General features: G+C 46.3%; 1 protein-coding gene across 10 annotated transcripts in view; it reads left to right on the forward strand.

Moving 5' to 3' along the window:
* Positions 1-13848, forward strand: part of CACNA1C (calcium voltage-gated channel subunit alpha1 C) — a 278202-nt gene that overhangs the window by 57933 nt on the left and 206421 nt on the right. For all 10 annotated transcript variants that reach the window (XM_077267071.1, XM_077267064.1, XM_077267067.1 and 7 more), the window contains exon 2: positions 9732-10047. In XM_077267071.1, the coding sequence (XP_077123186.1) occupies positions 9732-10047 (316 nt within the window). The remainder of the gene's footprint in view (positions 1-9731; positions 10048-13848) is intronic.

Below are 13848 nucleotides of genomic sequence, written 5' to 3' on the forward strand. Positions count from 1 at the left end.
TGGGCTTGCTGGGCTGTTGGTGCCTTAATTGACAGCTCTGCTGTCCAATCTGTGCCCGGGGTGTGCGGGACGTCTGCAGGTGTTCAGTGTTCTGGTAATCGCACAGCTACTTACCTGCGCTGTCTGCCCCTGATCCCTGCCAGATGTAGTTTGTGCTTCTTAGGGAGTGTTTGCCTGATTCTGTTGCTCTGAGTTCGGATCTTCTGCTGCCTGACCCTTTGGACCGTGTTCTGACTACCCCTTAATAATAATAATAATAATAATAATAATTTTTATTTATATAGCGCCAACATATCCGCAGCGCTTTACAACTTATAGAGGGGACTTGTACAGACAATAGACATTACAGCATAACAGAAATCACAGTTCAAAACAGATACCAGGAGGAATAAGGGCCCTGCTGCTCGCAAGCTTCCAAACTATGTGGAAAAGGGGAGACACGAGAGGTGGATGGTGACAATTGCTTTAGTTATTTGGACCAGCCATAGTGTAAGGCTCGGGTGTTCATGTAAAGCTGCATGAACCAGTTATCAGCCTAAGTATGTAGCAGTACAGACACAGAGGGCTATTAACTGCATAAAGTGTATGAGAACGTGATGAGAGGAACCTGATTTTTTTTTTTTTTTTGAATGGGCCACACAGGGATAGTTAGGTTAATGCGTTGAGGCGGTAGGCCAGTCTGAACAAATGAGTTTTTAGGGCACGCTTAAAACTGTGGGGATTGGGGATTAATCGTATTAACCTAGGTAGTGCATTCCAAAGAATCGGCGCAGCACGTGTAAAGTCTTGGAGACGGGAGTGGGAGGTTCTGATTATTGAGGATGCTAACCTGAGGTCATTAGCGGAGCGGAGGGCACGGGTAGGGTGGTAGACTGAGACCAGAGAGGAGATGTAGGGTGGTGCTGAGCCATGGAGTGCTTTGTGGATGAGGGTAGTAGTTTTGCACTGGATTCTAGAGTGGATGGGTAGCCAGTGTAATGACTGGCACAAGGTAGAGGCATCGGTGTAACGGTTGGTGAGGAATATAATCCTGGCAGCAGCATTCAGGACAGATTGGAGTGGGGAGAGTTTGGTAAGAGGGAGGCCGATTAGTAGAGAGTTACAATAGTCCAGATGAGAATGAATAAGTAAGACAGTGAGAGTTTTTGCAGAGTCGAAAGTAAGAAAAGGGCGAATTCTAGAAATGTTTTTGAGATGCAGATAAGAAGAGCGAGCCAGTGATCGGATGTGGGGGATGAATGAAAGCTCGGAATCAAGGATAACCCCAAGGAAGCGGGCATGTTGCTTGGGAGTAATGGTGGAACCACACACGGAGATGGCAATGTCAGGCAAAGGTAGGTTAGTAGAGGGAGAGAACACGAGGAGTTCAGTTTTTGACAGGTTCAGTTTCAGATAGAGGGAGGACATGATGTTAGAGACAGCGGTAAGACAATCACTGGTGTTTTCTAAAAAAAACCCCTTTGTTTTGTCCTTCGGCTTTTGCTCCTCTATCACTTGTTATTGACCCTGGACTGTTTACCTGACTTACGCTTTGTCTATTCTGTTGGTTATCTATGTACTCTCTCAGTATTGACCCCGGAACGTCTGACTCTTCTGCCTCACGGCCTGTCCGTGAGTAGTGACTGGTGTCACAGATCTTTAATGTACGGGACACTGATTTATAATGTACAGGACGCTGAGCTATAATGTACAGGACACTGAGCTATAATGTACGGGACACTGAGCTATAATGTACGGGACGCTGAGCTATAATGTACAGGACACTGAGCTGTAATGTACGGGACACTGAGCTATAATGTACGGGACACTGAGCTATAATGTACGGGACATTGATCTATAATGTACAGGACGCTGATTTATAATGTACAGGATGCTGAGCTATAATGTACAGAACGCTGATCTATAATGTACGGGACACTGATCTATAATGTACAGGACGCTGAGCTATAATGTACAGGACGCTGATCTATAATGTACAGGACGCTGAGCTATAATGTACGGAACACTGATCTATAATGTACAGGATGCTGAGCTATAATGTACGGGATGCTGATCTATAATGTACGGGACACTGAGCTATAATGTACAGGACACTGATCTATAATGTACAGGACACTGATCTATAATGTACGGGACACTGAGCTATAATGTACAGAACACTGAGCTATAATGTACAGGACACTGATCTATAATGTACAGGACACTGATCTATAATGTACGGGACACTGAGCTATAATGTACGGGACACTGATCTATAATGTACGGGACACAGCTATAATGTACAGGACACTGATCTATAATGTACGGGACTGTCACAGGTTCCTTCTCCGGTACCACACAATCAACAAAGCCAGCGAAGAGTGAATAATCCCAAGACCTTTATTTAGGCAAAAGTACGAAAGGTCCATATACAATCCACCACACAAAGGATAAAATATTCCAGAACACGAATGCAGTTCAGTTACAGAATAAAAGTCCAACAATCCAGCACAGAGGATAACAGTCCCTATACGCTTCTTTCTCTCTCTGATATCCTCTTCACATCATGGTTCCACACCAGACTGATCTGTGTCTCACCTCCCTGATATTTACAGGTCCCTCTCCTCATTCACAGGTTAGGGGGGTGGGCGCAGGGGCTCATTGTTTCAACAAGCTAGGTCACCATGTCATTAGCATATTAGCAAACAACATTATTCACTGACCCTGTGGAGAGATAACAATGCAAAACTGTGGGGAGAATATCAGATGGCAAATAACAACTCATCCTACAAGGGAACACCATGAAAATAAGTAAAATATAAATATACACAAAAATGATACCCACATAGCATATCGCACCATCACAACCTCTCCCCCTCATAATAAGTGAGCACTCTATGAGGTCTACACAGACCTCTGGCCTGCTCACTTTAGTCCACTTTGCTCCACTGTTTATAGTTACTTGTACAGTGGCAGGGGTTGCAATAATCATGAGCACTTGTCCATAAATTCCCGGGTCCTGGCTTTATAGTCATACCAGGCTTTTTGACTGGACTGGGCCGTTCGCTGATGTTCATTAGCCAAGGTAGCTAGCTGGGCGAGGCAGTCTCTGAACTCTAGAACGTAGGGAATGATGGGCATTACGGTATCTGCGATATCTCCCTCCAACTGTTCTTTCAGAAGGAGAGGCCCACGGACCTTCTGCTCCCACAAAATGACTTTGCATCTCCCCAATGTCATTTCCAAGGAGGATATCTGCAGGAAGTCCTCCCATAACGCCAATCCAACACAGTTTTACTCCAAAACCATAATCCAAACGTACCAAAGCTCGCTGTATATATTTGCGGACACCCCCCACCAGGACAATGGGAATTCCCGGACCCTGGTGAATTGCCTCGGGTCGAACCACACGGGGGTCACCGATAGTCAGGAATGCCCCCTGTGTCTCTAAATCCCGACACTTTGTATCCATCAATTAAGACATCCTGCAGGTGGCAATGCCGTTGCTGTGTATTTCTGATGGACAAAGGCCGGAGTCCGTACACTCCAGGAGGGGTATCTATGGTGCCGTGGTCGGTGGTCCACTCTGGTGGGGGTGGTGGTAGTTCTTCCTCAGGTGGGATGGAGTGCACAAGATGCACTGGACGAGGTGGGGCTGCGTGGGGCTCCCTCCGAATCCTTGAGGGACAGCCAGACTGCAAATGTCCAGGTTGCCCACACCCGTAACATCTCTCTGTGATACCCCCAGGTCGTGGTCGGAACTGTTGGGGCCCAGGATTGTGAGCTGTGATTGTCATCGGCCTGCGGCTGGGTGGAGGGGCAGATATAATCGGAGGGGGACGGGGCGCAGGAGCAGGCCGTGGTTCATTGTCCAGAAGCCTCCTCCATTACGGTCGGATAGTAAGGGCTTCATCGGCCAGGGCTGCAGCTCTATCCACGGTGCACGGCGTGCGCTCCCGGACCCATTCCCGTACCTCTGCGGGGCACTTGGCAAGAAATTGTTCTATAAGGAACGCCTGTATAACATCTTCCACAGTAAAGGCGTTTTCTGCTTCCAGCCATCTCTGACATGCCTGGGACATCTTATGTGCATACATCCTAAACGATCCCCCCCGTAGTGCATGGGAGGTCTCGGAACTTGGCCCTATATGAGTCTGGGGTGATAGCATGGTAATCCAGGATAGTCTGCTTTACAATGTTATAATCCCAATTCCGCTGTGAGTCAATGGTTCGGTAAGCCTCCGCCAGGCTACCGTTCAGGAGTCCCACTAACAAACGCATCCAGCCAGAGTGGGTCATCTCCATCACAGCACACTACTGCTCAAAGTCCTTGAAGAACCCCTCCACATCTCCGGAAGCCTCATCAAATGGCTTAAAGTCTGTCCGGGTGATCCGTACAGGCTCCCGGATCGTTGGGTTTATAATCCACATTGCGTTACTCCTTCTTTCAAGCTCCATTGCTTCTTGTCTCCGCTGTGCCCAGCGGGCAGCCTCCTCCTTGTACTCCTGAGAGACGCCTGGGCCCAGAACCGCCATCTCTTCTTCATACCACACCACCCACTGGCTTTTTGGGGTAGGGGTCCTCGTCTCCAGTGCTCGTCCTTCAGACATATGGGAGTAGGTGGTCTGGCTAGCACCCACCAGTAGGTCAATTAAGGCCTCTTTAGTCAGTCCCTGGTAGTTCAGACCGAGGTCTCTGGCTCTCTCCTGTAAATTGGATACAGTCCAATTTCTGTACTCACTCTGTGTGTGGTTCTCCATTAGGTTACACTCTGTTGATCCCACTGCTTGCCACCAGTTGTCACAGGTTCCTTCTCCGGTACCACACAATCAACAGAGCCAGCGAAGAGTGAATAATCCCAAGACCTTTATTTAGGCAAAAGTACGAAAGGTCCATATACGATCCACCACACAAAGGATAAAATATTCCAGAACACGAATGCAGTTCAGTTACAGAATAAAAGTCCAACAATCCAGCACAGAGGATAACAGTCCATATACTCTTCTTTCTCTCTCTGATATCCTCTTCACTTCGTGGTTCCACACCAGACTGATCTGTGTCTCACCTCCCTGATATTTACAAGTCCCTCTCCTCATTCACAGGTTAGGGGGGTGGGCGCAGGGGCTCATTGTTTCAACAAGCTAGGTCAACATGTCATTAGCATATTAGCAAACAACATTATTCACTGACCCTGTGGAGAGATAACAATACAGAACTGTGGGGAGAATATCAGATGGCAAATAACAACTCATCCTACAAGGGAACACAATGAAAATAAGTAAAATATAAATATACACAAAAATGATACCCACATAGCATATCACACCATCACAGGGACACTGAGCTATAATGTACAGGACACCGAGTTATAATGTACAGGACACTGAGCTATAATGTACAGGACACTGATCTATAATGTACAGGACACTGAGCTATAATGTACAGGACACTGAGCTATAATGTACAGGACGCTGATCTATAATGTACAGGACGCTGAGCTATAATGTACAGGACGCTGATCTATAATGTACAGGACACTGAGCTATAATGTACAGGACACTGAGCTATAATGTACAGAACACTGATCTATAATGTACAGGACACTGAGCTATAATGTACAGGACACTGAGCTATAATGTACAGGACGCTGAGCTATAATGTACGGGACACTGATCTATAATGTACGGGACATTGATCTATAATGTACAGGACGCTGATCTATAATGTACAGGACACTGATCTATAATGTACAGGACGCTGAGCTATAATGTACAGGACGCTGAGCTATAATATACAGGACACTGATCTATAATGTACAGGACGCTGATCTATAATGTACAGGACGCTGAGCTATAATGTACAGGACACTGAGCTATAATATACAGGACACTGATCTATAATGTACAGGACGCTGATCTATAATGTACAGGATGCTGAAATATAATGTACAGGACGCTGAGCTATAATGTACAGGACACTGAGCTATAATATACAGGACACTGATCTATAATGTACGGGACATTGATCTATAATGTACAGGACGCTGATCTATAATGTACAGGACGCTGAGCTATAATGTACAGGACGCTGATCTATAATGTACAGGATGCTAATCTATAATGTACAGGATGCTGATCTATAATGTCCCAGACGCTGATCTATAATGTACGGGACGCTGAGCTATAATGTACGGGACACTGATCTATAATGTACGGGACACTGATCTATAATGTACGGGACACTGAGCTATAATGTACAGGACGCTGATCTATAATGTACAGGACGCTGATCTATAATGTACAGGACGCTGAGCTATAATGTACAGGACGCTGATCTATAATGTACAGGATGCTAATCTATAATGTACAGGATGCTGATCTATAATGTACGGGACGCTGATCTATAATGTACGGGACGCTGAGCTATAATGTACGGGACGCTGAGCTATAATGTACGGGACGCTGAGCCATAATGTACGGGACACTGAGCTATAATGTACAGAACACTGATCTATAATGTACAGGACACTGAGCTATAATGTACGGGACACTGATCTATAATGTACGGGACACTGATCTATAATGTACGGGACACTGAGCTATAATGTACAGGACGCTGATCTATAATGTACAGGACGCTGGGCTATAATGTACAGGACGCTGATCTATAATGTACAGGAAGCTGATCTATAATGTACAGGACGCTGAGCTATAATGTACAGAACGCTGATCTATAATGTACAGAACGCTGATCTATAATGTACGGGACACTGATCTAGAATGTACAGGACGCTGAGCTGTAATGTACAGGACACTGATCTATAATGTATAGGACGCTGATCTATAATGTACAGGACGCTGATCTATAATGTACAGGACACTGAGCTATAATGTACGGGACACTGAGCTATAATGTACAAGACACTGATCTATAATGTACAGGACACTGAGCTATAATGTACAGGACGCTGATCTATAATGTACAGGACGCTGATCTATAATGTACAGGACACTGAGCTATAATGTACGGGACACTGATCTATAATGTACAGGACACTGATCTATAATGTACAGGACGCTGAGCTATAATGTACAGAACGCTGATCTATAATGTACAGAACACTGATCTATAATGTACAGGACACTGATCTATAATGTACAGGACGCTGATCTATAATGTACGGGACGCTGAGCTATAATGTACGGGACGCTGAGCTATAATGTACAGAACACTGATCTATAATGTACAGGACACTGAGCTATAATGTACGGGACACTGATCTATAATGTACGGGACACTGATCTATAATGTACGGGACGCTGAGCTATAATGTACAGGACGCTGATCTATAATGTACAGGACGCTGATCTATAATGTACAGGACGCTGAGCTATAATGTACAGGACGCTGATCTATAATGTACAGGATGCTAATCTATAATGTACAGGATGCTGATCTATAATGTACGGGACGCTGATCTATAATGTACGGGACGCTGAGCTATAATGTACGGGACGCTGAGCTATAATGTACGGGACGCTGAGCTATAATGTACGGGACACTGAGCTATAATGTACAGAACACTGAGCTATAATGTACAGGACACTGAGCTATAATGTACGGGACACTGATCTATAATGTACGGGACACTGATCTATAATGTACGGGACACTGAGCTATAATGTACAGGACGCTGATCTATAATGTACAGGACGCTGGGCTATAATGTACAGGACGCTGATCTATAATGTACAGGACGCTGATCTATAATGTACAGGACGCTGATCTATAATGTACAGGACGCTGAGCTATAATGTACAGAACGCTGATCTATAATGTACGGGACACTGATCTATAATGTACAGGACACTGAGCTATAATGTACAAGACACTGATCTATAATGTACAGGACACTGAGCTATAATGTACAGGACGCTGATCTATAATGTACAGGACGCTGATCTATAATGTACAGGACGCTGATCTATAATGTACGGGAGCTATAATGTACAGAACACTGAGCTATAATGTACAGGACACTGAGCTATAATGTACGGGACACTGATCTATAATGTACGGGACACTGATCTATAATGTACGGGACACTGAGCTATAATGTACAGGACGCTGATCTATAATGTACAGGACGCTGGGCTATAATGTACAGGACGCTGATCTATAATGTACAGGACGCTGATCTATAATGTACAGGACGCTGATCTATAATGTACAGGACGCTGAGCTATAATGTACAGAACGCTGATCTATAATGTACGGGACACTGATCTATAATGTACAGGACACTGAGCTATAATGTACAAGACACTGATCTATAATGTACAGGACACTGAGCTATAATGTACAGGACGCTGATCTATAATGTACAGGACGCTGATCTATAATGTACAGGACGCTGATCTATAATGTACGGGACACTGATCTATAATGTACAGGACGCTGAGCTATAATGTACGGGACACTGATCTATAATGTACAGGACGCTGATCTATAATGTACAGGACGCTGATCTATAATGTACAGGACGCTGATCTATAATGTACAGGACGCTGATCTATAATGTACAGGACACTGATCTATAATGTACAGGACACTGAGCTATAATGTACGGGACACTGAGCTATAATGTACAGAACGCTGATCTATAATGTACGGGACACTGATCTATAATGTACGGGACACTGAGCTATAATGTACAGGACGCTGATCTATAATGTACAGGACACTGATCTATAATGTACGGGAGTCTGAGCTACAGTGGGTACGGAAAGTATTCAGACCTCTTTACATTTTTCACTCTTTGTTTCATTGCAGCCATTTGGTAAATTCAGTAAAGTTCATTTTGTTCTCATTAATGTTCACTCTGTCCCCATCTTGACTGAAAAAAACAGAAATGTAGAAATTTTTGCAAATTTATTAAAAAAGAAAAACTGAAATATCACATAGTCATAAGTCCCTTTGCTCAGTATTGGGTAGAAGCACCTTTAGAGCTAGTGCAGCCATGAGTCTTCTTGGGAATGATAGAACAAGTTTTCACCCCTGGATTTGGGGATCCTCGGCCATTCTTCCTCGCAGATCCTCTCCAGTTCCGTCAGGCTGGATGGTGAACGTTGGTGGACGCCATTTTCAGGTCTCTCCAGAGATGTTCAGTTGGGTTTAGGTCCGGGCTCTGGCTGGGCCGGTCAGGAATGGTGGTCACAGTTGTTCTGAAGCGGCTCCTTTGCTATTTTAGCTGTGTGCTTAGGGTCGTTGTCTTGTTGGAAGGTGAACCTTTGGCCAAGTCTGAGGTCCAGAGCACTCTGGAAGAGGTTTTCATCCAGGAGATCTCTGTACTTTAAGTACTTGTAACTCTAACCCACTGAATACTGTACAGGCTACAGTCACCGGGAGGACTCTGAATTATATAATGTACAGCTTACAGTCGCTCTTGCTGTGTTCACATAATCATTGCAGAGTTTTATAATGTTCAGTGAGTCAATTCCAGAGCTGCAATGCACTTAATTCTGCTATTTGAACACCCTTGGCTAAGTTGCACTACCTCTGAAGAACATGCCCGCTATGGACAGTGAACCAGCAGGGGGCAGCAGTGAGATGTGAGGCCCTCATGTCTCTGAGCTAACGGGATACAGACAGAATTATGAATTCAGCTCTAGAGGTGACTGGACTCTCAGACTTTCTGCTGAATGATGCTCTCATGTAACAGTTTTTTGTCTTTTTTTTCCCTTTTTTTTAGGCTCGAATTACACAAACCCTCTCCCTGCACTGGGCACCATGAACTGCACCCCCGGCCTGGCGACCGAGCACATTGCATCCCCAGGTGCCGCCCTCTCCTGGCAGGCCGCGATCGATGCTGCTCGCCAGGCTAAGTTAATGGGCAGTACGGCCAATGCCACCATATCCACGGTCAGCTCCACGCAGAGGAAAAGACAGCAATATAGCAAGCAGAAAAAACAAGGGGCCACAACGTCGACAAGACCTCCACGGGCGTTACTATGTCTCACCCTGAAAAACCCCATCCGCAGAGCCTGTATCAGCATCGTGGAGTGGAAGTATCCTTCCTGCAGGCTCTCTGCTACAGGGGGTGCGGCTTTCAGGAGATAATGTTCCTTAAATCACACCCCAAAGTACCTCAGACCACACCCTCTGAGTAACTGACCACACCCGTGGGTAACCCAGCCCACACCCTTGAAGTAACTGACCGCACCACTGAGTATCTCAGACAACAAAATTGGAGTAACTGACCATACCCATAGGTATCTCAGTACACACCCTTGGAGTAACTGAGCACACCTGTGGGTAACCCAGCCTACACCCTTGGAGTAACTGACCACACCCATAGGTATCTCAGGACACACCCTCTGAGTAACTGACCACACCCATGGGTAACCCAGCCTACACCATTGAAGTAGCTGACCACACCACTGAGTATCTCAGACCACACCTCTGAGTAACTGACCGCACCACTGAGTATCTCAGACAACAAAATTGGAGTAACTGACCATACCCATAGGTATCTCAGTACACACCCTTGGAGTAACTGAGCACACCTGTGGGTAACCCAGCCTACACCCTTGGAGTAACTGACCACACCCTTGGAGTAACTGACCACACCCATAGGTATCTCAGGACACACCCTCTGAGTAACTGACCACACCCATGGGTAACCCAGCCTACACCCTTGGAGTAACTGACCACACCCTTGGAGTAACTGACCACACCCATAGGTATCTCAGTACACACCCTTGGAGTAATTGATCACACCCATGAGTAACTCAGACCACACCCTTGGAGTAACTGACCACACCCATAGGTATCTCAGTCCGCACCCTTCAAGTAGCTGACCATACCACTGAATATCTCAGACAACACTGTTGGAGTAACTGACCATACCCATAGGTATCTCAGTCCACACCTTTGGAGTCACTGACCACACCCCTGAGAATCTCAGACTACACACCTAAAAGAAGAAGTGACCACATCCATAGGTATATCATTCCACACCCTTGGAGTAACTGACCACACCCCTGAGTATCTCAGACCACACCCTCTGAATAACTGACCACACCCATGGGTAACTCAGCTCACACCCTTGGAGTAACTGATCACATCTGTGAGTAACTCAGACCACACCCTTGGAGTAACTGACCACACCCATAGGTATCTCTATTCCACACCCTTGAAGTAACTGACCATACCACTGAATATCTCAGACAACACAGTTGGAGTAACTGACCACACCCATAGGTGTCTCAGTCCACACCCTTGGAGTAACTGACCACACCCGTGAGTAACTCAGACCACACCCTTGAAGTAACTGACCATACCAATAGGTATCTCAGACCACACCCTCTGAGTAACTGACCACACCCGTGGGTAACTCAGCCCACACCCATGAAGTAACTGACCACACCCAAATGTATTTCAGGCCACACCCTTGAAGTAACTGACCACACCACTGAGTATCTCAGACCACACCAATGGAGTAACTGACCATACCCATAGGTATCTCAGTCCACACCCTTGGAGTAACTGACCATACCTGTGAGTAGCTCAAACCACACCCTTGGAGTAACTGACCACACCCATATGTTTCTCAGTCCACACCCTTGAAGTAACTGACCACACTACTGAGTATCTCAGACCACACCAATGGAGTAACTGACCATACCCATTTGTATCTCAGTCCACACCCTTGGAGTAACTGACCATACCTGTGAGTAGCTCAAACCACACCCTTGGAGTAACTGACCACACCCATATGTTTCTCAGTCCACACCCTTGAAGTAACTGACCACACTACTGAGTATCTCAGACCACACCCTTGGAGTAACTGACCACACCTGTGAGTAACTCAGGCCATACCCTTGGAGTAACTGACCACACCCATATGTATCTCAGTCCACACCCTTGGAGTAACTGACCATACCTGTGAGTAGCTCAAACCACACCCTTGGAGTAACTGACCACACCCATATGTTTCTCAGTCCACACCCTTGAAGTAACTGACCACACTACTGAGTATCTCAGACCACACCCTTGGAGTAACTGACCACACCTGTGAGTAACTCAGGCCATACCCTTGGAGTAACTGACCACACCCATATGTATCTCAGTCCACACCGTTGGAGTCACTGACCACACCCCTGAGAATCTCAGACTACACACCTAAAAGAAGAAGTGACCACACCGAAAGGTATCTCATTCCACATCCATGGAGTAACTGACCACACCCCTAAGTATCTCAGACCACACCCTCTGAGTAACACCACACCCATGGGTAACTCAGCCCACACCCCTGAGTATTTCAGACCACACCCTTGGAGTAACTGATCACACCTATAGGTATCTCAATCCACACACTTGGTGTAACTGACCACACCCCTGAGTATCTCAGACCACACCCTGTAACTGACCACACTCATGGGTAACTCAGCCCACACCCTTGGAGTAACTGACCACACCCCTGAGTATTTCAGACCACACCCTTGGAGTAACTGACCACACCCCTCAGTATTTCAGACCACACCCTTGGAGTAACTGACCACATCCATAGGTATCTCAATCCACACACTTGGTGTAACTGACCACACCCCTGAGTATCTCAGACCACACCCATGGGTAACTCAGCCCACACCCCTGAGTATTTCAGACCACACCCTTGGAGTAACTGACCACACCCCTGAGTATTTCAGACCACACCCATGGGTAACAGCCCACACCCCTGAGTATTTCAGACCACACCCTTGGAGTAACTGACCACATCCATAGGTATCTCAATCCACACACTTGGAGTAACTGACCACACCCCTGAGTATCTGAGACCACACCCTGTAACTAAACATACCCCCTAAGTTACTGAGACCACACCCTCGGAGTAACTGATGTGCAGGAAGAAACACCAGGCCGATAAACAATCCAACGAGATTTATTGAACAGGGAGCTGGGCAGCACAAATGAGGGTAATGCTACAGTGTCTGTAATGAGTCCACACAAAGGGAGCCGATCCGGGGGCGCCACCTGGTAATTCGACGCCAGGGAATCTGTAACAACAATCTCTAGATTCGGTCCTTAAATCCTGCTGGGTTGTAAGAAATGACAATCCCACGTGGCAAATGATCTTCCATCTCCATTCATGGCACAGGACCTGGCCGCAGCTGCAGAACCTTCCTTCCCAAGACAAGGCATCATCTAACTGAACATGTGGCTTATTGTCCTACCACTCTTGGGATCAGCCCCCTGTGTTGAGGCACAGATACTAACACCCACCCCCTTAAATGTAGCTTCATGGATTAAGAATGTTCTAGAAACCCTGTCTGCAGTCTGGCTACAGGTTTGTGTATTGGAGATGCCCCCTGCAGAGAGGAACAAAGACACACATGCGCCCACCAGATGCAGGACAAGGAATGTTAATGTAGGCCTCATTACAGTATGGTCCATGTGTACAGGCTGGGGTGACTCTCTGTGACAACCGACTTCACCCATGAGTAACTCATCCTACACCCATGAGTAGTTCAGAATACATCCCTGAGTAACTTGGCGCACTCTCCCCTAAATAGCTCAGTCCACACCACTGAGTAACACAAACTACACTCTAACTTAAACCTGAAGAACTCAGTCAACACCTCTGAGTAACACAGACCACACCCCAAGTTATTCAGGCCACACTTCTGCGTAACTCAGACTACATCCCAAGTAACTTAGGCCACACCTCGCAGTAACTAAGACTACATTTCTACCATCACACCTCTTGGTAACTTAGACTACACCCCTGAGTACCTCTGACAACAGCCCTGGGTATTTTAGACTACACCCCTCAGTACCTCTGACAACAGCCCTGGGTATCTCAGACC

The sequence above is a fragment of the Ranitomeya variabilis genome, chromosome 5 (assembly GCF_051348905.1).
Source record: "Ranitomeya variabilis isolate aRanVar5 chromosome 5, aRanVar5.hap1, whole genome shotgun sequence".
NCBI lineage: Eukaryota > Metazoa > Chordata > Amphibia > Anura > Dendrobatidae > Ranitomeya > Ranitomeya variabilis.